We start from the raw sequence: 24,858 nt of genomic DNA on the forward strand, positions 1-24,858 counted from the left end.
AGTCTTAGTCTTAGTTTACTATTTGAATTATAAATGTTTTAGTTAAAATTAAGTATTTAGTTTTATTTAATCACTACTATGGTGTACTGAAATCAAAACATAAGTATTTTAAGAAAATTCATATAGCCCAAGACGAGTTTATGAAAAGTTGCCAAGAGATGGCGTTAGTAGTTGTCTTGAGGTTTGGTTTGATTCAATGTAGGTATTTGTTTGTGACTGCCTTGTATGTCCAGTGATTAATATGTGCATATACGAATTTTGGGGTATTAGGTTTGACTCTGGATAAGAAATATACGAATTTTCTTCCTATCAAGAAAAATTATTGTGCTAGAGACTATACCACTTTGTTTTGTTATTGTGTATATAAATAACTAAATGGCTATAACTTGTGAAGCTTTGCAAGCATGAGAAAACACAGTTGTTTTGTAATCTCAGACAGACGTTTCAATTTTATAAATATATATTGTTGATACTGATGACGATGAAAATAAAAAAAAGAAACACGTATTTCACTTTTATTTCTTTACTCAACGTAATACTAGAAATACAGTCTTTGTTATAATTTCAATAAATAACTTTAAGTTCGGTTTATAAATGACACGAATAAACCCGTAAGTGGTGTTAGAAAAAAAAAAATAAGTAAAATATGCATGTACATTGATTGAATAAAAAATAGTATAAAAATCTTAAGAATAAAAAATACCTAGTGCTAAAAATATCGATTTAAATATATTTTTTTCAGTAATTTTAACTTTTAAATGCAAGATATTTCATATAGTATCTACTTAAAAGTAACTTATATTGTAAGTATTTTAAAGAATATAATCAGTCAATTTTTAAATTATATATTTTAGGAATATTATCAGTTACAACGATATTTTAGAATTATATTTTATTAATTTTCCTTAATTATACCCTGTTATCTCCAAAATGTTAATTTTTCAAGATTTCTTGTTTCAATGTTAATTTTCCTGAAGTTCATCAAAAAATCAACTCTAAATGATTAGTTTAATGTGCTAAAGTTTTTATGTAAATAAAAATAATTTTATATACAACATCAAAAGTGTGATCATAAAAATAAAAAACCTAAGTATTAAAAATCTGAAAACCAATTAAAAACGGTTTTTATGTTACATTATTATTTGCACCACAAATTCAGCATTTTTTCTTAATTTAAATACTTAAAGCTTAAAATGCACCTAATATTATTTTATAAATAATATTATAATAATTAACATAAAATCTACTTAACCTGATAGATATTTTTGATATATTAAACTAGGAATATATTAAAAATATCTAATTAAATCAAGATCATTGGAAAAATTTTGTGCCATTTTCACGTCGAACATTTTTTCTCTTATTTTCTTAAATTTTCTTCTCACTATGCTTATAATGACAGATCAGCAGCAATAATGGTCGTTATTAGTCGATATCGTACAATTATTTATTATGGCCTACTACCTACACAATAAAAATATTACTCAATTTATTCAGCACAAACCTGCAAAATTTAAAAATTAAACCGACTTCAAAATTGAAAACTGTGGTGAAAATTGTAGTCATAACATTATTAATTGTAATTTTTGAGTTTTACTTGATTGACCCTGTAAACATCCTATTACAAAGCGCCATCTATTAAGAGTAATAAGAAGTAGCTAGATCAAATAAAAAAATGATTATTTTTAAATTGTTCCGCTGGCTTGCTTTTTATGTTACAGTAAACAAAATAATTAAAATATTAAAATTGGTTTACGAGATTATAATTTAATTTAAATCATAATGTTATTCGGTGAGGGTACCTGCTTATTTGAGAATTTTCTTAATTTTCTACGCGTGTGAAGTCTGCCAATCAGCATTGGGTAGTGGTGGACTAAATTAGCCTTATCCCTCTAATGCTTAAAGGAGAGTCGTGCTCAACAGAGATGAGAAATAAAATTAAAAAAATGATTTAACTTATGTCAATATCTTTTGCTACTAATGTTTTTTGTAGCTATTCGCGTCAAAATATTTGAATTTTGAAGTCGGTTCATTTTGCCGTATATATTTATTATACCTAAGTAAACCTAAAGTATTATGTTTTAGGAAGGTATTTGTGCTTTGTAGGCGAGATCGTTGGCGTCTTGCGCATTCACTGATCGCGCGTAGGGGTAGGAGGCTGCTTGCGCGGTGGGCGACGTCCACTGCTGGGGCTGGGCTTGGAATCCGGAGGCCTGGTGGTAAATAGACAAATTGAAAATTAGTCTGATTTGTTATAACCTCCTATTTTTAGAGTAGTGATAGCCCAGTGGATATGATCTCTGCCTCCAATTCCGGAGGGTGTGGGTTCGAATCCAGTCCGAGGCATGCACTCCAACTTTTCAGTTGTTTCAGTTTTCCTGAGACGCTATTCTCAGGAATTACTGGGCCGATTTGAAAAATTCTTTCAGTGTTAGATAGCTCATTTATCGAGGAAGGCTATAGGTTATATATATAGGCTATCCCCGTATTCATACGGGGACGGAAACCACGCGGGTGAAACCGCGCGGCGTCTTCCTGTAATCTTACATATCGTCCAAAAAATATAAAACCTAAACTGACCGAACAGGAAATCGAACCCAGGACCTAACTGTTGAAAACCACAGCACAAGAAATTCTGTCAGACTTTGCAATTGCACGTTGTAGAGTCAACATCTCCTAAGGATGCTTCGGTTTAGGGTGAAACGTACGTAGAGAGTATTTTGTCGGACCTGGGTGACGTTGTCGCATGGGTTTGTCGGCTTTTCGCGGATAATAGCAAAATAAATAAATTATTATATATTCCGTCAGAGATGTCGTCAAAAACCAAAACAAACTTATACCTTGCTGATTATGCTATACCTACCTTGCTGATGCTACCAAATCCTTCTCCGCTAAGGTACTTGTGTACTCCTAACGCGGTGGCAGCGAGGAACGCCAGCTTAGCGACCACCAGTGCTTTGGTGACCATGAGGGTGAGCGCCCCGAACAGTAACCCCACCACAGCTACCACCTTCACCCCGATACCGGCCAGGAGGGGCGCGTACTTCTTGATTTTCCCTCGTGCTGCAAAGATAGATTTTCCAAGATAATAAATAAGAAATTATGTATTTGTAACGTTTGGCGTTGAGATACTAAGAGATTAGGAAACGCCGAGGAGACAATAGACAACCCTCGGGCAGGCAGCTTTCTCGCGCAATGTATTTCAATCGCAATTCAACGCGGGAATGATAACTGCGTGATGGGTACCCTAGCAAATGCGTGGGGGCAAACTTTGATAAGTATTTTTTTAATTTTTAATGTTTTTTACCTCATAACTACGTAATTTTTTAACCAATTTTGAAAATTATTTTTTTGTTTGAAAGAGTATATATACTTCCAGATTGTACTCATTTATTTTTATGAAATTCGGTTCAGTAACTTTGTGTTAAAATTAAAATAACGAAATTGCCCATACTGTGGCCCTTTCCTTCACTATACCTAGGACAAACTAAAAACAGAAAAATAAAATCTTTCTGAGACAAAAAATTAACCGACTTCAAAATCACAAAAATAAACTAAAAAGCAAAAAATAACAATTAAAAAATAATAAAGGTTTATACAAAAATTCAGCTCAGTAGGAATTTTTCCTGAGATTGGAGTTTAAAATGCTAAAATCTACTGGATTATAATTTCGTCAAGCCTTTTTTTTATTCTTTACATGTTAGCCCTTCACTACAATCTCACCTGATAGTAAGTGATGATGCAGTCTAAAATGGAAGCGGGCTAACTTGTTAGGAGGAGGATGAAAATCCACACCCCTTTCGGTTTCTACACGGCATCGTACCGGAACGCTAAATCGCTTGGCGGTACGTCTTTGCCGGTAGGGTGGTAACTCGCCACAGACGAAGCCATCCACCAGCCAGACCTGGACAAATTAAGAAAATCTTAATCTGCCCAGCCGGGGATCGAACCCAGGACCTCCGTCTTGTAAATCCGCGCATACCACTGCGCCACGGAGGCCGTCAAAAAGCTACGGGTAACGTTAGAGGTTAATCCGGAAATATCTTACAAACAAAGAAACATACGCATTTATAAATTGAGTACGTTGTATCATCATCATCATCATCATATCAGCCGATGGACGTCCACTGCAGGACATAGGCCTTTTGTAGGGACTTCCAAACATCACGATACTGAGCCACCTGCATCCAGCGAATCCCTGCGACTCGCTTGATGTCGTCAGTCCACCTGGTGGAGGGTCGGCCAACACTGCGCTTACTAGTGCGGGGTCGCCATTCCAGCACTTTGGGACCCCAACGTCCATCGGCTCTTCGAACTATGTGCCCCGCCCATTGCCACTTCAGCTTCGCAACTCGTTGAGCTATGTCTGTGACTTTGGTTCTTCTGCGGATCTCCTCATTTCTGATTCGATTACGCAGAGATACTCCTAACATAGCTCGTTCCATCGCCCGCTGTGTGACTCTGAGCCTTCTTATCAGGCCCATAGTTAGCGACCAAGTCTCGGAACCATAGGTCATCACTGGCAACACGCACTGTTCGAAGACTTTTGTCTGTTGTACGTTGTATAAATCAAACAAAAACAATATCGTGTTAACAATGACAATTCCATTCGTCATACACTTTCAAACGAAGTAAACAATTTCCAATTTCCAAGTAAAAAAACAATATTCGTGTTTGAATTAATCGAAGTGTATGAAACGAATCGAAAAAGATATCATTTCGGTATAATTATGTTAGTTTTTCCACCACGCAATTTGTGAAACTTTGCTAATTGATTATCTAATATGTTGCATTGTTTCATTTTGTCTTACAAATCTCACGTAATGTGATAATCAGTGGTTTTTTTTTGCTATCCGATGTCAATATTTATCGCTTGGATTTACAGCCAGTTTCTTCATGTAAAGCTAGAGTAACAGTAAAAGTAGTAAGTAGTAAAGAAGACTTTTTTTCAGTGAATAAGACCGTCACTTTTGATTTATGACATTACTTTGACATACTTTTTTTGACGGCTTCCGTGGCGCAGTGGTATGCGCGGTGGATTTACAAGACGGAGGTCCTGGGTTCGATCCCCGGCTGGGCAGATTGAGATTTTCTTAATTTGTCCAGGTCTGGCTGGTGGGAGGCTTCGGCCGTGGCTAGTTACCACACTACCGGCAAAGACGCACCGCCTTTTCGTTTTCGCGTTCCGGTACGATGCCGTGTAGAAACCGAAAGCTGTGTGGACAAGTTTGCCCGCTTCCATCTTAGACTGCATTATCACTTACCATCAGCTGAGATTGTAGTCAAGGGCTAACTTGTAAAGAATAAAAAAAAAAAAAAACTTGCGATGAAGAAACTGGCCGTTAGTGTTATTCAATTATGGTATCATTAGTTAATGCTACTGAAGAGGTGGTTAATAGATTTTGTTAACTTCTATTTCAATGGTTAAACTTAAACTAGTAGATTTTTAATTGTAGGGTAAAAGACATGTCCCAAAATGGGCCTTTATTATTTATAATTTATAAGCAGCAGGTAATTATTTTCAGAATTTTTGGATCCCGCATTAATTAGATATTTTTTTTTGTTTCGCTATCTTGTTTACAAATTAAACATAGACTATACAGTAAAAGTGTAACAGTCAACAAAAACACCTGGAATTTAATTAATATCCAGTGTAAGCTGTCAATGTCATGAAATATTGTCAAATGTCAATAAGACACAAGTTAAAAAGAAACATTTAATCGTAGACAGAGAAGCATTAAACAAAAAGCTCTTTAAATTGCTTTAAAAACACCCTAAGCGTACGCGAAGATCACTGATAATCTGCCAGAGTGTTGCCAACTTACAAGCATGCTGTTATGATAAAAATTCTTGATTAATGTTGTCAGCTAATGAAAAAAATACATTTTATTTAATTAATTTTAAAAAATGCGTGTTCCAAAAATTTTTTTATTTTGGTCCCTGTATTTTATGTTCTTTTAAGATAAAATTAATATGTTCTGCTTAGTTGACACTCGGAATAAAGGCCCAGCCTCCATACAAAATTGGTACATGTCCTTTATCTTAAAGCTAAAATTTAAAATCTTGATACTTATCCTTTCAAGTTTTTGTAAAATTGGGATAAAAAATTAATGTTATGATTGTATGTATTTGATATTCTCTCTCCAATAAGGAGCGAGGTGACCATGCAGTAGGTGGTTCGAAAAAGTAATGAGAATTAAGAAAATTCTAAGGCATGCTGGTTTCATCATTACTTATTAACTTCACTGTTTGAGACTCGTAATAATTAATTTTATTAAAACGCACATGACTGAAAAGTTCGAAATGCATGAACCAGATTCGAACCTACACCCATAGATGCAAAAATACCCTGCATAATCTGAGGATTCACTAATAGACGGAGAGCCCGTGAACCCCAGACCTTCGTAATTTTATAAAAGCTGAAAGTTTGACAGCTCATGCTCTTACCATAAGTAAAAAGAAAGATAAATCCAGACCCTCAACCGTCTAAAAAAGTATAATTTAATATGTTTTTATACATATTATAAGAAATACATATCCCTATTTGCCAGAAACTTGGCTTCATGGCAACCCTTCGCTAGAGACCCTTGAAGTTTCAAATTAAATAGTGTTTTTCGAAGGGTTTCCGCGAAGCTAAGTGACTAGCGACTGGGAATATAATTTTTTATATTATGCCGAGGAAAATATGAAAAAATAACACTTTATACTTAGACGATTGAAGGTCTGGATCTTTAAAACCTACTACCTCCCAAAGCCCAAAGCCCAAAGCCAATAATTGGCTATCGTACTTACTTATGGTAGGAGCATGAGCTGACAAAATTTCAACTTTTTTTCAACAAATAAAATGACGAAGGCCTGGGGTTCACCGGCTCTTAGTCTATAAGGATCTATATGTATAGTCCCTAGTTACAAGCCTTGTGCACGCCACTGCGTGTATAATCTCCACGGTTAGATCGGACCTTGACACACCGACGCGTAGCAATGTCATGTACAATGCAATCTGATGTAACAGGGCATCGAACCTTGGACAGCTTTCGTTCTTTGAACGTCTCTCGCGTGACTGTGCGCTTATTTTAGAAGACGTCTCGTCTTCATTTTCATTACAACGCTTATTTTATTATAAAAAAATTGGTCCTATTGCCAGAAATTTATTTGATTTGAATTACACATCCATTTTTCTCTCATTTAAAAAAAAAATTAACAATAACAATAAACAATTTAAAAAAATTAAAAAATTTATTATTTGCCATTTCTTTAAAATATGACCAATAAACCCGTTTTATTATGGCAGGCGTCCACAGATTCGTATCGCATCAAACGGATTTTACTATTCTTTGTATAGAAAGTCATACAAGTGCGTCCAAAACCGCATATTACGGATCGCATCGAACGGATTTTATCTACCGTAAAATTAAAAATCCGTTTGATGCGATGCGTCCGATACGTACAATGCGGATCAGTGGACGCCTAAGTCGGAATGACTATGTTAGGAGCGGTTGGCAATAGCCCAGCGGGCGGGGACCTATCCTACGCCTTTACTGTGAAGCTATTAAGGCTTAATAGCAAAAGCCGAAACAATACTCGTATAAATAATTACCTTCTTCAAAAGTTCTCGCAGCCTCCTTCAGTTCCCCAGGTTCAAAATTAACCTTTAATTTGTCTTCCCCTGATGAATCTCTGTAACAAAGTGAATATTTATTTAAGTGCCGGTCTTGCATCAACTTCTATCTATTTTGCTATCCTTTTATCTATATAATTACCGATCTATTTCTATCAATCCATCCATCTACCCATCGATCTATCTATCTGTCAACTTTATATCATAAACTACTGAACATTTAAGGAACCAATACACTTCTTAATTTATATAATAATAACTATCGAAATATTTTAATCTATTTACTCGTATCTACTGTTTGAAGACAAATGTTCAGATAATCTGAAGTCTTCAAATAGTGCGTATTGTCAGTACCTATGGATCCGAGACTTGGTCGCTAACTACGGGTCTTATAAAAAGGCTAAAAATCAATCAGCGGGCGATAGAGCGAGCTATGCTTAGTGTTTCTCTACGCGACCGAATCAGAAATGAGACGTCCCCATAAACACTAAAGTCACCGACATAGCTCAGCGAACAGTGAAGCTGAATTGGCAATGAGTGAGCATATAGTTCAAAGAGTCGATTGACGTTGGGATCTTAATGTGCTGAAAAGGCAACCCCTCGTTAGATGGACTGAAGATATCAAGCGGGTTGCAGCTAGCCGCTGGATGTAGGCGGCCTGGCATTGCAACCGTGTTATTTGGATGCCAATAAAAGAGACCTATCGTCCAGCGGCGATCATTATGATAATGATGATGATGATGAAACAAGCGTTGTTTGGATTAACATAAGTCCGTGACATGCCCTAAGAGGAATTCTACAATACAATGGTATGTATGTAGAAAGCACCAACTGTCACCCTTGGAGCACTCCAATGCGATTGTCCCATTGTCTTACAGTTTTCTCCGAAGCGTTAGAGCATGAAAATCAATTTGTTTTACATGTACCGTAGGCTTTAAACTAATTCATTACATTATTGTTAGTAACAAAGTACCTCGTTGGCTGTGGTGTGCACACGGTTTTTAGCTAAGGTAGGCTTTATATGTAAAAATTGTACAAAATGGAAAATTCCACCTTCAATACAAGCACGAGTACGTAATGAATCCTCAGGGTATGCATTGCGTTTATGCATCTAAGAAGTGCACGCCAATGCTGATTGGTTCGATATATGACGTCATCCGGACGTTGGTTTATTAACTCACGATCTTGGGGGCGTCCGGACTGATACGTCAGACCAAGACATCCTTTCCAGAAGGCCCTCTAAGCCGAGTTCTTTCGCCCATCTCTACTGTTTCTGCTTTCATTCCATCAGGTGATGCTGCTACGCTCGTCCAAAAACCTCCGCTTACGCCGCTGTGGTATCATTGAGGAGCTTACGGCTCTTACACAATCAGAAAAGAATCCAGTGTGCAGCCTATGTGACCACGGATCATGTTGTCCCGGGTTCAAGTACTGGGTCTGTTTAATTATTTAGCAATTATTTATTTATTTCGAAATTAAAAAAAAAAACAAATAGTTCTTAGTTGGAACGTTGTCGGTGGTGCCTCCCTGTCCCTAAGAGAGTATGTCAAGCGGCCGTTTTTTTTTTAGTGATTGTTACAGAGTCGGCCCACCAACTTGCACTGGAGCAGCGTGGTGCTAAGCTCTAAATCCCCTCCCCCCTCCCGTATAGGAGGTGTATAAGGAGGAGGAGAATGATAACATCGATCCAATGTTAGCGAGCTTATTGATTGAGTGATAGAGTGATGAGTGCCGAGAGGCGCAGTGGTTAGTGACTCCTACATACATCTACGACCGTGGGTTCGATTCGAACGATGAAAATTATATTTATCGAATAAATCAAGTTGCTTAACACATACTAATAGGTTTTATGTATAAAATATTATGATTATAATATAAAATTACTTTTTATCCCGGAAAACTAAAGTATATAATATAAAATTACTTTTTATCCCGGAAAACTAAAGTATATAAATAAAGTTTTAGATTTACGCAGATGGAGTCGTGAAGTTATAGGTACTTCAGTAGAAAGAAAGCCTGCGAGAGTCAGATATACCTACCTATGGTAGGAATATAGGCTGATAAACTTTCAGCCTTCTTTCTTCTTTCAACTAGGTATCAGGTACATCTGTCTGTGACAGGCCCTTAGTCCAAAGTATAGTATTTATATTGCGCACCAAAGGAGGGAATGCCTATCGGCCAATACAAATTCGGCCCTGGGAACCCACGTATACCCCCGTATGAAACTATAAAGAGATGATATTAAGATATCTAAAGGAAGTTCTGGTTGAATAAATTAGCTTAATAAAAGTATATTTTTTGATGAACAAAACATTTGTTTTATCACTCTTCGTGATTTATTTATCACTATCGGTGTTATGGTAGGTCAGGATCAGAGATTGGCATTCCCTTTTGTAGTCTGCTCTGAATTGGTTGCAACTGCTACAAATAAACAGTTCAGGTATATTTAGCCCCTCTCAGGTTTTGTTGTGTTCAGAGCAGACTAAAACTTTGACAAGAGTTATACTATTATACGAGAGACTTACTTTTCAATGGCAACCCCAGAGAACAGCTCGATCCTATTGTCATCAACAGGTCCAGGCGCCGCCGCGCACGCCACCACCGCGACTATCAGGAACGCACAAAGCACTTTCATTTTCGAAAAACAAGTCGTTCGAATTTCAAAATTTTAAAAATAGATCCTTCCAGACCGGTGGTTTGAGATTAAGTAAGATGCGTTCGGGATAGAACGCATTTATATAGGTGGTCTTTTGTAACGGCTGGAGATGAGTCAGTTGTGACGTCTTGATACTTGATAGCTAGAAATGGTTCTGGCTGAGAATTTTATGGAACAATTTTTGGATTGCTGTGCTAGAAATGGTTTTTGAATGAGTAATGGAAATCCGGCGAGGTAAGGATTTTTTATTTAGCGGAGGAACTGGATCAATTGACAAATTGTGTACAATATAATTATTAGGTTATTTTTTGGTTTTTGCTGTTATTAATTTAGTAAAGCCTAATAATGTCATTACATTCTTTTTCTTTTTATTTTATTGAAGGCTGCTTTGTTTTAACTTTCAATTATTTAATTATTTGTATTTTTTTGTGTACCATTCTTTGTTCTAGTTCCCTGTTTTATGTTAATCATTATCTTTGTCCTGTAAAAGTTTTTTCTTAATTTTTAGATTACTAATTTATGAGAGTTTACTATCTAAATATAGATAGAGAATAACAATAAAAGTATTTAAAATATGGTGAATCAAAAAATCTTTTAATTGTAAATGAAATGTTAAATATCTAGTTAATGAACTGATTATTTTTATGAATTGTTTATATTTTTAGAGCAATAAGGAAATCGTAAGTCTTATATTATAAACGAAGCAATAAAAATATTATAAAATAGGTGCAATTAAATAATCAATAATTTCTTACGCTTCCGATTTAATAATAATACATATTGAAAGGAAGACCGTAGTTCCTATTCCTACCTACTTTAGACATCTTTAGTGATTTTGTTTTGTTTTCCATGACCATGATTGTATGGATTTGTACCTGTTTTTGAGATTTTTAAAGACCTATTCATAGATTTATGAATAGGTCTTTATATTGTCAATAGGTATAAATATAGAACATATTTATCCAAGATTCATATATTCAGATTTAAATGAATATAAAAACTTGTATCAAAATCAACCAATCGCACTACAGAGGTTAAACGTCCATTCATACATGAGATGCGTACGATCATACTACAGCGCAGAGGCGTGACAACTATGAGTCTAGCAAACTTATGTTGCGACTAATATTACATATTCTGAACTTTAATTGTATTGTAATAAAGAATACGTATATGAATAGAAATATTTGTGTATTCTCTCGATTGACAATGCAAAACAGAATCAGTCTACACGCAGTCTATAATGTTACACGCTAACATAACGAATACATTGTGTGAATTTTCCACCCATTCGACTAGCTTGGTGGGTGTATGCTCTATAATGGAATAACAACGAAAATCTAATTTAGTGTTACCTTCCGTGAGGCGAGTGTCTTTTAGATAGGCCAAGGACACAGACTTTCTCCAAAATATGTTAAGGCTGGGTTACATGACGTTACGTTAGAAGCAGCAATGTGGAATGTCCCACTCGATCCGTTGCTGCTCCATTTTAGACGCGGAGGGTTGCACTGGGTTTTAGTGGGTATTCTGGTCCTGGCCGACTAGTCTCACATACCCTCCCGAGGGTACCGCGGAGTCTCTTCCGCGTCACCGTCAGGAGGGATGCGTAAAAGCATTACCCAGCGAGAAAAAAAAAATGGGTTACATGACATACTAAACTGTTGAACCGTTAGTTCAGGGATTAAATTGTTAAGTTACGAATAATTTGGTCTTAAGTCCTAGGCCGGGCTATGAAATATTGGGTTTTCATTATTCTGAGAATTAATCAATAAGTTGTTATCTGTTTTAAGAAATTCCAAACTATACAAGTTGTTAATTTCATAGAGTTACACCCCGTGTTTCTGTATAATAATTAATATCAATTCCTATTAGTCTAAATATTTTTTTAAAAGCAAATGAAACAGAAAAGTTATACAACCGTTTTTGAATTGCCTTTGTTATTTTGCAAAAAAAATCTCTTTGCCTCAAAGTCGTTTGAGATATAATTTTTAAGAGTAATTTTCGAGGAGACGAATTATCTTCTCGGAAAAAACCGAAAATATTATAAATTAATTACATTGTATTCTTATAACATTGGGCCCTTAGTCTAAGGTAGGTATATAGTTGCCTGCTCTTGCAACTTTCAGCTTTTTTAAATAACGAAAATCTGGCTATCGGCTAGAAGACCATGTAAACCAACCCTTAGCAGACAAGACGATCCGAAGCGTTCAATTTTCTTTACTCTGTGGCTCAAGGCCGTGACAATGAACCCGCATTACTTTCTATTTATACTGGACACCGTATGTAGGAAATTGTAGATAAAACATTTTACGTTTCCGTATATAATTAAGCAATTTAATATTGGCATGTTTTACATTCAAAATATACTAAAAACTTACTGTTCATTTAATATAATTACATGATATTTTGATTTCTATTTCTTTAAAATAATGTTTTTAAGATGGTGAGAAGAGAGTGCTAAGCAAAAAGGACATCTAGGTATTTGATACTGTGAAAATAAGTACATCTACATAAATTATTACATACTTACTTCACACACGCAGAAAAGTAAGAAAATTCTCTGGTATGCATGATTTTTCACGATGTTTTTCCTTCACCGTGATATTTAATTTCTTAAAATGTAATAGAGAATAACAACATAATTTTAAATTTGAAAAGTGCTTATAATTCTATCTATATATCAAAATATCACATCATACATACAGCCGACCGTAGAACCTCCTCCATTTTTAGAAGTCGGTCAATAAAAGAATGTCGTGTTAGTTACACAGTTTATAACTCAAGAACGGCTCGACAGATTTGGCTAGAAATTGGTGGAGAGGTAGAGTAAGGTATGGGTAGGATAGGGATAGGGTAGAGTAGAGGTAGCTCAGAGGTAGGGTAGTAGTAGGATAGAGTTGAGTAGATAGGATAAGTGAAGGGTAGGATAGGGATAGGGGTTTCACGCAGACGAAATCGCAGACGTCCGCTAGTTTGAAATAAATGAAATATTATTTTTATTTTTACTATGTATAAAAAATAATTTCGCTGGGGAAAATCTTTCCATAAATTTAGGAAATGTTAGTTAGCTATATACGTATTGGACAACATGTAAGAGTTATTAAGGAAATCTCTTTTCTTACAACGCCGTTCCCTTCGTCAAAAGTATCTGTTTTTTATGCATATGCTACGGTTTGACCATGTTGTGGAGATGAGCGATTACGTAATGTATTACTGGTACTGACGTCTTTAGCCTGTAATAGGTAGTAATATTATATTATGTTATGATTTAATTACCTCATTGTTCTCATGGATATATGTGTTTAGATCCCGGGTTCGAGTCCTAGGTTGGACTATGAGATAATGAGCTTTTTCTGCTTCTAATAAACTCTGGGAGTTGGAAAGTCGATCCCGGTCATTATCATTAACATCTGATACTGGTTGTTAAAAAACCCAACCCAACAGTGGTACAGCTTGGTGGGACTAAGCTCTATATTCCTTCCTCTTTAAGGAGGCCTAGTGGGCCGTTAAAATAGGCTAATAATTATGAATATATGTAACTACTACATATTCTGAACTTGTAAAGAGTTTGGTCTTTTTGATCTCTTTTTAGATCACTTTCTCTTATGGCGATTGATAGAATAGAGAGTGCACCTGTGATTGCATAAACAACTATGCACTATGACTCAGATTATTTCAGTGGTGATGATTATTGTCGTTATTATTTCAGCAATGACTACAGATTATTATTGCAATTAATAAAATAGTTCTATGGCAACTTAATTTATAGCAAAAGGTAGTACAAATAAAAAAGCATTAACGAAACTATTTTGATGCTTACCATAAACATTTACTTGACGTATACATCATAGAAGACAATTTGACAATTTCTCCAAGACACGCTAAATTTTTTACATCACCTATTTAATAATAGTGAACTTAAATAATCCACGATGTAAGATAATACATTTAAAATATCTACTCTACCACCGTTACCTAATCAAAAATTGATAATGAAATGAACAAGTAAGTTTTGAAAAACAATATCATATTGTCAAAATCATGGCCAAACGCAAAAGTAAGATATTCTTAAAACGCAAGAGATCCGTATTCAGCAGACCCCATCCCATAAAGAGGAAGATGAAGTTAAGACATAGGAGAATGAAGGTGTTCCTACACAAACACGATCCTAGAGCTTTTATAGTGAGGAAAATTCGGAAAATGGTTGGTGGTATTTACTCAATAACAGACAAAGTGCGGGACAGGTTAGCAGAAAACACTATGGCTCTCGATAACCCCTTTTCCGCACATTTTTACGAAGACAGATGTGTTATACAATGACGTAATGTTGAAAAACAATTTTGCATACTTTTATGTTAACTGGAACTTGAATTTCGTTTAAATTTATTGCTGTTTATTGCTAGAAATGGTCTTAATACATGCAAACTAACTATTCATGCACAATCAATGAATCACAGAACAGGAGTTGTAAAGCAAGCAGAGCCAATAGAAAAAGTGGCATGAAAAGAAATTATCTATCAATTGAAATAACGCCAGTCTTTTCTACTGATGGATTACCTAGTGATCTACCATCATATTTTTTGTATTTGTATAAAATTTTGGATTTTTGTATACAATTATTTAACTAAATTATAAAGCTATAGTTTTCAATTGATATTTTTTAAACTATCTTCGTTCTTAGTTTATCTATATCCAGTTTAGTATTTGTCATAATTATGATTAATCTGTAACCAATTTCTGAATGGTTTGTTTTTTGGTGATTGGAATGGTACAAGGAATAACATAAACACAAAAATGTATTTATTCAACATTTAATAAATATAAAATAATTTCCTAAAGTTTTGTGACTTCTCATATTTCATATTTACAATAAATAGTTGATCGAACAGTCTTACATTCTTGAAAATAAGTCCATGTACAATTTATTTTAGTAATTTCAGTATGCTTAAAAATAACAGGGCTGAAAAGAAAATTATTCTATTAAAGGTTACCTATTTTACTATTATATTTAATTTATAGAATTCTTTTTTTTATAGTAGACTAGCTGACACCGCGCGGTTTCACCTGCTTGGTTCCCGCTCCCGTAGGAATACGGAGATAATATATAGCCTTCCTCGATAAATGGGCTATCTAACACTGAAAGAATTTTTCAAATCGGACCAGTAGTTCCTGAGATTAGCGCGTTCAATCAAACAAACAAACTCTTGAGCTTTATAATATTAGTATAGACGACGAGATAGTAGAATAAGCAGATAGTCCTGATGTCAATTACAAAACTAAGTCTCGCTACAGACGTTCAGTTTTTACTGAATAGTTTTAACTGTACTAATTTTAAATAATAATTTGTTTTAATTTTTTTTTATTAGTTGTAATTTTTGACGGCCTCCGTGACGCAGTGGTTTGCACGGTGGATTTACAGAGGTCCTGGGTTCGATCCCCGGCTGGGCAGATTGAGATTTTCTTAATTTGTCTGGCTGGTGGGAGGCTTCGGCCGTGGCTAGTTACCACCCTACCGGCAAAGACGTACCGCCAAGCGATTTAGCGTTCCGGTACGATGCCGTGTAGAAACCGAAAGGGGTGTGGATTTTCATCCTCCTCCTAACAAGTTAGCCCGCTTCCATCTTAGACTGCATCATCACTTACCATCAGGTGAGATTGTAGTCAAGGGCTAACTTGTAAAGAATAAAAAAAAATGTAATCGGAATTTCAATAAAAATCATTAAAACAAACTGTACAAATATTATCATGCTATTGTATTGCCCAGAGGGCCGTTCAAAAGGGTTGATATAGACGATGGTAATAATCAAAATATGAAAACTTATTTTATACAAACCTTTGAACGATAACAGTGCAAAAGCTTTAAAAGCTACCGGTATTAGTATACTCTTGGCTGCTACTAAGCCTATTATTAGAGGCAGCATGTATTTTTTCATCATGTGCAAGTGTTTGCTTTTCTTTTTCTTCTTTTTCAACAGTTTGTATATGCACTTTTTTATTTTTGAATGTTTCTTTTTATGCCCTTTACCAAGAGACTTTTGTTTTTTGTTACTTTTTTGAGTTCGTTGTTTCGTCTGTTTTGTTGGGTTTTCTGTAATATTACACTTTTTATGACCTTATTATTCAAGCAGCACACTATAAAACTTGTAAATAATATTGAAAAAATGGTCGGTACTCTGTTATGAAAACTTACGTGCAGTTTTAAGTGTGCAGTTTTATCTAATCAATCATTAGAAAACACTGTACAGTTAAATTGGCAGGTCTGTAGTTCATATTATATATCTTATGCAGGCTACAAACCTGCAGTTTTGACTGTACAGTCGCATTTGAGTCGAAAAATAGACATGCAAGGACACAAGAAGTTCACAAGAAATGCGAGGAAATACACAAGAAAGCTAGTTCTTTTGTTAGGATAGATCTTTAATATTACAACACAGTGGGCAGTGATCTTGTTTTCTGCATCCACGACCCCCACCGGTCGTTTTCTATTCCCACAACTGGAAAATTTTCATGTGATGAGCATGGGTGTTTTCCAGTGTCTATGTGTATTTATACATTATATAAGTATTTATGTGTAGTATAAATAAATATATATCATCAAATTCAGCTTTATTAGTACCCATAACACAGGTTATATTATAAATCACTAGTTTTTAAACTAGAAGAAACTAGAAGAAAGACTGTCTGTCTGTCTGTATATTCGTTATAGAAACAAAAACTACTCGACGGATTTTAACGAAACTTGGTACAATTATTCTTCATACTCCTAGGCAGGTTATGGTATACTTTTCATCACGCTACGATCAATAGAAGCAGAGCAGTGAAGGGAAAACGGGAAAAGTTCATTTTTACAGCGATACTACTGTAAGGGCTGGATTAAAGAGGTCTAAGGGCGGACGAAGTCGCGGGCGCCCGCTAGTGTTTTAATAATAAGACAACTAACCCCTTGCTATTCACTCTACTATTAATAAACATGTTGTTAATATTACAAGTTTTAATATAAGTTTACCTGTGAAAGCCCTTCTCAAGTTTCCAGGAGTAACCATCCAATGTATCGGAGCTGTAGAGTTTATATTAGTGAAACTTCGTTTTGGACTAAACCCGAATACTGTTTCAGTTTTGACTATGCCATAGTTGTTTGTATTATCAAAGAATATTTCCGGCGATATCATTATCGATTTTATATTTTTTTTTATTTTTACCACATAACTGTGTATGTTGGTGTTACAAAGTTAAAAATCTATGTGGTTGAACATGTATGTTTTTTTACTTTTTATAGTGGTTAATGAGTTCAAAGTAAGAAGCATTCCGTTTTAATTGTCATTAATGTTTTCACCATAACTCTAATTGTCGCATTAGTGAAAGTAATTTCCTTATAGCAATATCTCAAACGAACCATGACCAAGAGAAGTAAACAAAATAACACATAATATATGTTTACTTTAAGATTGGAAGAAACGAGAAAAGCTATCTGTAAATATATCCTCCCTTAATCCTCCCTAGTGTTGTACTTAAACCAGAATTCCTAGCAGATGATTTGCAGCTGTAAAATATATATATTTCTTTTTAACACGTTTATATTAGCTTCACTTTTGTAACTATGTATGTAAGAAAATCAAATCTTGGAATCTTGATTTGATCCATTTCCCGGACTTCGATTAGGATGAAAATTTGCACACGCTCTGAGTTCTGATGGCAATACTGACTAGCTAAGAAACGTCATTACAACTCCAATATGGCGGCCTCCATAATCACTTGTAACTATGTATGTAAGAAAAACTTGGAATCTTAATTTGACCTACTTCCCGGTCTTCGATTAGGATGAAATTTTGCACACGCTTTGAGTTCTGATGACAATACATGACTAGCTAAGAAATGTCATTACAAATCCAATATGTCAGTCTCCATAATCACTTGTAACTATGTATGTAAGAAAATCTTAATTTGACCCACTTGCCGGTCTGCGATTAGGATGAAATTTAGCACACTAACTAACTAACTAGTCTATCTAGTTAGGAGAAGGATGAAAATCCACAACCCTTTCGGTTTCTACACGACATCATACCGGAACGCTTAATCGCTTGGCGGTACGCCTTTACCCGTAGGGTCGTAACTATACTCCACTTTCAAATCCACGACCGAAGCCTCCCACCAGTCAGACCTGGACCAATTAATCTCCTCCATCTCATAAATCCACCACGCTTACTACTGCGTCACGAAGGCGGTCAAACGTGAGTTTTAGCCGTGTTTTATATTAAACTAGCGGACCCGGTCAAGCTTACTACTCTACTCTTAGGTCCTTACCTATCCTACCCCTACCCTACTCTTATCCTACTCCTACCCTATAAATACTCTATATAAACTTTCACCCCCATTTTAGGGAGGTGGGGGGTGGACGATAAAAATGTTTGGAGGCCGTTGGATGTTGTCATCAATTGTAAATTATAATATTGTACGATTTTTTTTGTAAAAGAGCAACTGTTGATTTTCTTGCCGGTTTCTTCTAGAATATTTACAAATAGTCAACTGACGTATCAAAAGTGCTTGTAAACTGAGACTGCTTAAAATAAATGAATTTTGAATTTGAAGTTTGAGAAAGAGACAAAAAGTAGCCTATGTCAATCTCCATCCTTTCAACTATCTCCACTTAAAAAATCACGTCAATTTTGCCGTAAAAGACGGACAAACAAAAAGACAGACTGACACACACACTTTCACATTTATAATATTAAGTAATAATAATATTATAAATTGATATGAATTTTACTCACGACAGTTTAAATTATAATGTAAAAACACGGAAATCATTAGAAAATGTCATCGCCCGGTGAACTGGAGCGTGGTGGAGTGGTATTGGTGGTTACGCATTTTTCACGGTCATTAGTCCGCAGTTTTATTTGCCCAGTCAATTATATACTAATTAGCTTCCCTATGTTTGTTTAAACCAATGTTTTTAATTACTTTAACAACTTCCGGCAGGGCGAACCACAATGTTAGCGTTTTCCTAATGCGTTATTTCGATTTAGAAATTTTGACGCTTTTCTTCATTCAGAATGTATAATAACGCAAGGGATCGCATTCATTACGTACGCGCGGAATTAGTTCCATTTGGAAAAACGTACGTGTGCGTCAGATAATGTAATTTATATTGGTTGCACAAAAAATGTATGTATACGGCCGGCCTTATCTATACTAATATATAAAGCTAAAGAGTTTGTTTGTTTGATTGAACGCGCTAATCTCAGGAACTACTGATTCAATCTGAAAAATTCTTTCAGTCTTAGCCCATTTATCAAGGAAGGCTATAGGCTATATATTATACCCGTATTCCTACGGGAACGAGAACCACGCGGGTGAAACCGCTCGGCGTCAGCTAGTTCAATAATATTTTGTGAAGATACGAATGCGAACTTTTAGTTCAACTCTATTTTCCTTTTTTTATAGTATCGTGTTAGATAGAGAGAGATAGAGGTGAATTCGAAAAACTTTCGAGTTATACAAAACATCGTTATTGAATAGTCCTCCTGCTGGCCTAGTAAATTTAGTCTATTTGCAACCTAATCATCATCGAACCAATAACAACCGCATTTTTCATATTCCATAATGCCCATTGTTAACGAAATTCAGAATGTCAAACACGCAAGTTAGTAATTTTGATCAGATTAACATTGAATACGAAATCACGTGGCTTAAAAATCACTAACTAATAGCTAGATAGTAATTTTGGTGTATCAATGTAAATCCAGAATAGTTACTCAAAGTTGGAGAATATGCCAGCTAATCGTTTAATTATACATAATTGTATAATTGTAATTCAGTCAGTGTATTATGTATGTAAGGAAAAATAAATTGTGTAAGTTTTTTTCTTTTTAAACGTCTATTAATTGATGTTTACATAAAACTGATCAAGCATGTAAGCTTTCCGGAACAAAATACGTAACTGTGCACCAATTTTGATGTAATAATTGCTGTCATGACATTGTTCACGAAGTGTAGAACACGTTATCAAGTTATAATGCAATAAATGTAAACGTTTTCGTGCATTTTGTGCATAAAAATTCCATTCATATAAAATTACTAAAATCGCGATTCAAACTAGAGAGCGGGAGAAGGTGGGTGAAAAATAATATACGATCTACACTCATAAATCTGCCCGCGATTAGAAAAGAACGGAACTTTGTCTAAGTAAACTACGTAGCGTCCGTAGTTAACAAAGTTCCATCCCATTCCAGTCGTGCGCGGGTTGTACCAACTAAATATACAAAAAAAAAATCCAGTAGTTTTGGACTATAATAATGAAACAGAGTCAAAATTTTATTATGTTTATGAATTACTAGCGACTTTTTCACAAATCCCGCAGGAACCATGAATTTTCCTGTTAATCTAGAATAAAATATATTTCTATTCCAAATTTCAGACAAATCGCTTCCATAGCCGCAGCGGAAAGGAGGAACAAACATACATACAATCTTGTGTTTTTATAATATTAGTGTGATGAGCAAGAGATGATACGAAATAATGTCTCTTAATGCAATATGGATTTATAGTCTTTCATTATAAGTTGTGATTTAAAACAACCAACCAATCAAAGTATAGGTATATTTGAAAACAATAAAGTGGTATTTAAAAATAATACTAGTAGTGAGCATCGTTTATTGGTAACTATATAGATAATTCAATCGATTTTTGTGTCGATCATTTCGGTTTATAAAATTTATCTAATAATAAATTATTTAATAAATAACTTAAAATTACAATATCTATTATTTTAATGAAACCTATTTACAAAAGTTTTAAGATTGAAAAAAATAAAGATGAACTTAAAAATAGTATTGTTTCGGAAATAAATATAATCGGTGGATCAACTGAGTCGAAATTTAGTAAAATACAACAAAATCTAGGAAATTAACAAATGTATAAAGAACAGTTTGATGTCTATGAAAAGGAGGAAAAATGATGTACAAAACAATATAAATTTAATAAAAAAAATACTATTTCTCTATCTAAATCTGATGGCATCTGCGAGAACGTCGACTTTTTAACTTATGTCTAATATCCACCTTTTTGCAAGCCCATGACCGCAGCAAATAATGCAAAGAAGAATCCAGCCAATCCCGTCGCGCCAACTAGAAGAATCAATCCACCAATCATCACTGGAACTAGGGCAAAGTACTTCAATTTGTACGCTAGAAGTAAAGGCATCATGTATTTCGAATATTTCTTCGCTCGCTTCAGTTTATGCCTGATTTTGTGACCGGCGTGTGAGAGCGCTCCACCTTTTCCAGAATCATCTTCAGCTTCGTATTCTCCATCTTCATCATCCTCACTGTCTTCTTCGTCTTCAGCTCCTAAGATATCTGTAATTTGAAAATGTAATTTATAATTCTTTATAGTTTTTAATTCTGTATCATGAGACTTAAATATATTTGTAATATAAAAACGCGTTATTAACTATAATGCGTTATTGTGGTTACACGCAATTCACTTTTTATCAAATACAGGTAAAAGTTAAAATCTTTACGTACATTGAATGTTAAAATTACGTGATTAACGATAATTTTATTATAAGTGGACGGCTGTACACAACTATTATAAACTCTTAATTATGGTTGCGTTTTTCATAACGTTTCTTTACATGTGAAACTCTGAATCGAATAAGATAATATCATAAAGAAGAAATCGTAAAAAAAGATACAATCCACATTGATGCTATCATTGACTTTGAAGTCTGTATATTTGTATTTATTGTAACAGTTTACTAAAATATGCTACAATTATTATTGACATAAGTTTATGTAAAATGCTTGTTTTAATGTTTCGAATATCAGACGCAACTACTTCAGATTACTAGACTACTTCTACTACATATAAGTTAGCATTTTGACTAAGAATTCACGAATTTGCATTAAGCGTTTTGCTTTTGAGGCATACAAAAACTAAATAGAGTATAAAAATCGTAATAAAACAAGTGCAATAAATAAGTATCAACCTACAATAACCTGTAACAGAACTAATTAATTATTAGTGCGATTGATGCACGCATGTATTGTATGCATCATTGCAATATTAATGTTTAACATTGCTACTGAATACTAATTAAACGCATACAAAATGTAGTCGTATAAGTAAATTTTACTGATAGTATGAGGAACAGACAACGACAGAATTTCATAAATAGTATAATAAAGTTCGTTGCATTGTTGCGTGACGTACGAAATAATCACGCGATACTGTTACAAGTCATAATGGATATTTACATTTTACTGTCTACAAGCGGAAAAGATTACAGCTTAGAATCGATGAAATTTAAGCCTCCTTGGTTCAGAGAACAGCGTTTGATGGCGAAGCTATAATGGATGGTAATGATAGGGAAATACTGGGGCATTTTCAAAATTAAACGCCCCGTAGCAACTTTCTGTTAACTTGTCTCACGGGTTTTATCATTTTACTTACGGAATGTATTATTTCATGATTGATTTAGGCTCAAACCCATTTATCTAATAGTAACTTATAGCTACATGAAGCTTTTTCCAAAATTATTATTTTTTTTCAAATACACACGCATTACGTATGTATGAAAATTTACATAAACAGGTAAGCATTATAACTTGGTGATCATGAAAAATACAAGAAAACAGTAAGTTATGAAATCGTTAAAAGAAAATTGTACAAAAAGAAATATATAGGTCAATAATGTTAGCATACATAAACAAGATTATGGACAAAACAAAGAGTATATTTAATTTACAGCAGACATTATGTTTTGAATTATAATGAGAGATTAAATTAAGTTTATGTGTAACTTACACGACAATGATCTTCTAGAAGCTGACTGTGGCTCTGGTGACTCCTCAGGCTCCTCGGTGACTGGATCTATGTTGACATCCAGCGATCTTTTGTCTAATCCCTGGCTCCTTATCAAAGGTATCGCTTGCGGTTCGAACGATCCTCCTTTTAGGGGGTTGTATGCGGCTTCCTTCGTTTCCGTACTCTTCTCTTTGGGAATTGCGAAATAATTGCCAGGGAAAAGTATTTCCGTTTTGTATTTGTTATCTTGGGTGTAATATACGTTCTTATCTTGCGGCGTTTCTTCGACTCTCTTCAATGGTATAGCACGTGGTCGAAATGCGTATGGAGAGAAATTTTTGGCAACTCTAGATGTCCTCGCTGAAACTGGGTCACTGTTGTAACTCGAAGGTATCACAATTGAAGCACTGGTAACATTAACAACAGCTGAACCATCACTGTTCCTGGCACCGGATAAGGACCATAGTTTTGTCAGCTTATTGTCATAGTCTTGATCAGCTGACGTCAGTACAGCGTAACACAAAACCACTATCGTTTGACACCGCACCCTCGTTTGGAACTTCATATTGATCGATTAATGATCCACCGATTAATTAGCAACGCGTCACTGGTTACACAACAGCCCTCACTTCACTTTCTACTAAATTTATGTCTACTGTCTCACCCCTCCTCGATCCACCATTTTGTACCAAGCGATCGCGCAAAACTGAATCACTATCGTTGAAAGACGTTATATTTATACATGTGTAACTATAAACTTGCGTTTTTCCCGACTATTCACGGTCGGACGGGCTCGCGGAACCTAACTTGACTGGCAATAATTCCGATATGGGCGAAAAATAGAGTCAACCGAAATATAACAAGACAGCTCCTGCCATAGCTTCATACGCGTCGTTTGATACGGTAATGGGCTCCGCAGACAGTACCAGCGGCCAATTTTCCCGAGATAGAGACCCTCCTATCCAATTTGTTGTGTCGTTACAATTTTGTCATTATTTCAACATAATTTTCATGTCAACTGTGAGCGGAGCGGATGGTATGCTTCAAAGCCTAAAATAAGATATCAGTTTCGGTATAAGTGTAGAATCATCAAAACTGTATTACGAAAATATATAGAGCCTAAATAGCTTAAGGGTAAAGCGGATGGACTCATCACCGTCACCGAGGGGTGGTGGTTGAATGCCTGCCCCGTTGGACTATTATCGTACCCACTCCTAACTATATTGGAACACGATTAGTTAGAGGGAAATGGGAATGTTGGTCATATTTAGAAGATATGGCAAATATTAAAAAAATCTATACTAATATTATAAAGCTGAAGAGTTTGTTTGATTGAACGCGCTAATCTCAGAAAGTACTAGCTCGATTTGAAAAATTCTTTCAGCGTTAGATAGCCCATTTATCGAGGAAGGCTATGGGCTATATAATATTCCTGTATTCTTACAGGAACGAGAACCCCACGGGTTAAACCACGCGGCGGCAGCTAGTATATAATATATTGATTGAGATCGATCATTTTAACTATGGAATCAATTGAATTGCATCATTATAGGGCCAGACCTCTCTCTATATAGGAGAGGAGATATGAAGCTTAGACTCTACCATACCTATCAATAGTGATAATATTGTATTCTGTGAAAATCACAGTCAAATTTTAATGAAATGGTGGGTCTAACTTCCAGATCCCAGAGGGAGCTATTTTGTTGGTCCAGTAGTTAGCCAATAAGGCTTCAGATTTCAAGGTCCTGGACTTGATTCCTGGGTCGGACTATGATGTCAT

At 35.0% G+C, this 24,858-nt stretch overlaps 3 protein-coding genes across 3 annotated transcripts; all 3 read right to left on the minus strand.

Moving 5' to 3' along the window:
• Positions 1-1,995: 1,995 nt before the first annotated feature.
• On the minus strand, positions 1,996-10,333 carry LOC112052963 (uncharacterized). The gene is made up of 4 exons (XM_024092213.2): positions 10,144-10,333; positions 7,598-7,677; positions 2,864-3,063; positions 1,996-2,213 (listed from the first exon to the last, which is right to left on the minus strand). The coding sequence occupies exons 1-4, from the start codon at positions 10,251-10,253 to the stop codon at positions 2,082-2,084; spliced, it is 522 nt and encodes a 173-aa protein (XP_023947981.1). The 5' UTR covers positions 10,254-10,333; the 3' UTR covers positions 1,996-2,081.
• Positions 10,334-15,109: 4,776 nt separating this feature from the next.
• On the minus strand, positions 15,110-17,658 carry LOC128199453 (uncharacterized). The gene is made up of 3 exons (XM_052889030.1): positions 17,281-17,658; positions 16,108-16,362; positions 15,110-15,234 (listed from the first exon to the last, which is right to left on the minus strand). Exons 1-3 carry the CDS (start codon positions 17,441-17,443, stop codon positions 15,197-15,199), a joined length of 456 nt encoding a protein of 151 aa, XP_052744990.1. The 5' UTR covers positions 17,444-17,658; the 3' UTR covers positions 15,110-15,196.
• A 3,195-nt stretch (positions 17,659-20,853) lies between these two features.
• LOC112052967 (uncharacterized) lies at positions 20,854-23,795 on the minus strand. The gene is made up of 2 exons (XM_024092219.2): positions 23,079-23,795; positions 20,854-21,628 (listed from the first exon to the last, which is right to left on the minus strand). Exons 1-2 carry the CDS (start codon positions 23,641-23,643, stop codon positions 21,321-21,323), a joined length of 873 nt encoding a protein of 290 aa, XP_023947987.2. The 5' UTR covers positions 23,644-23,795; the 3' UTR covers positions 20,854-21,320.
• Between the last annotated feature and the right edge of the window lie 1,063 nt (positions 23,796-24,858).

This window comes from Bicyclus anynana, chromosome 24, assembly GCF_947172395.1.
Source record: "Bicyclus anynana chromosome 24, ilBicAnyn1.1, whole genome shotgun sequence".
Lineage (NCBI taxonomy): Eukaryota > Metazoa > Arthropoda > Insecta > Lepidoptera > Nymphalidae > Bicyclus > Bicyclus anynana.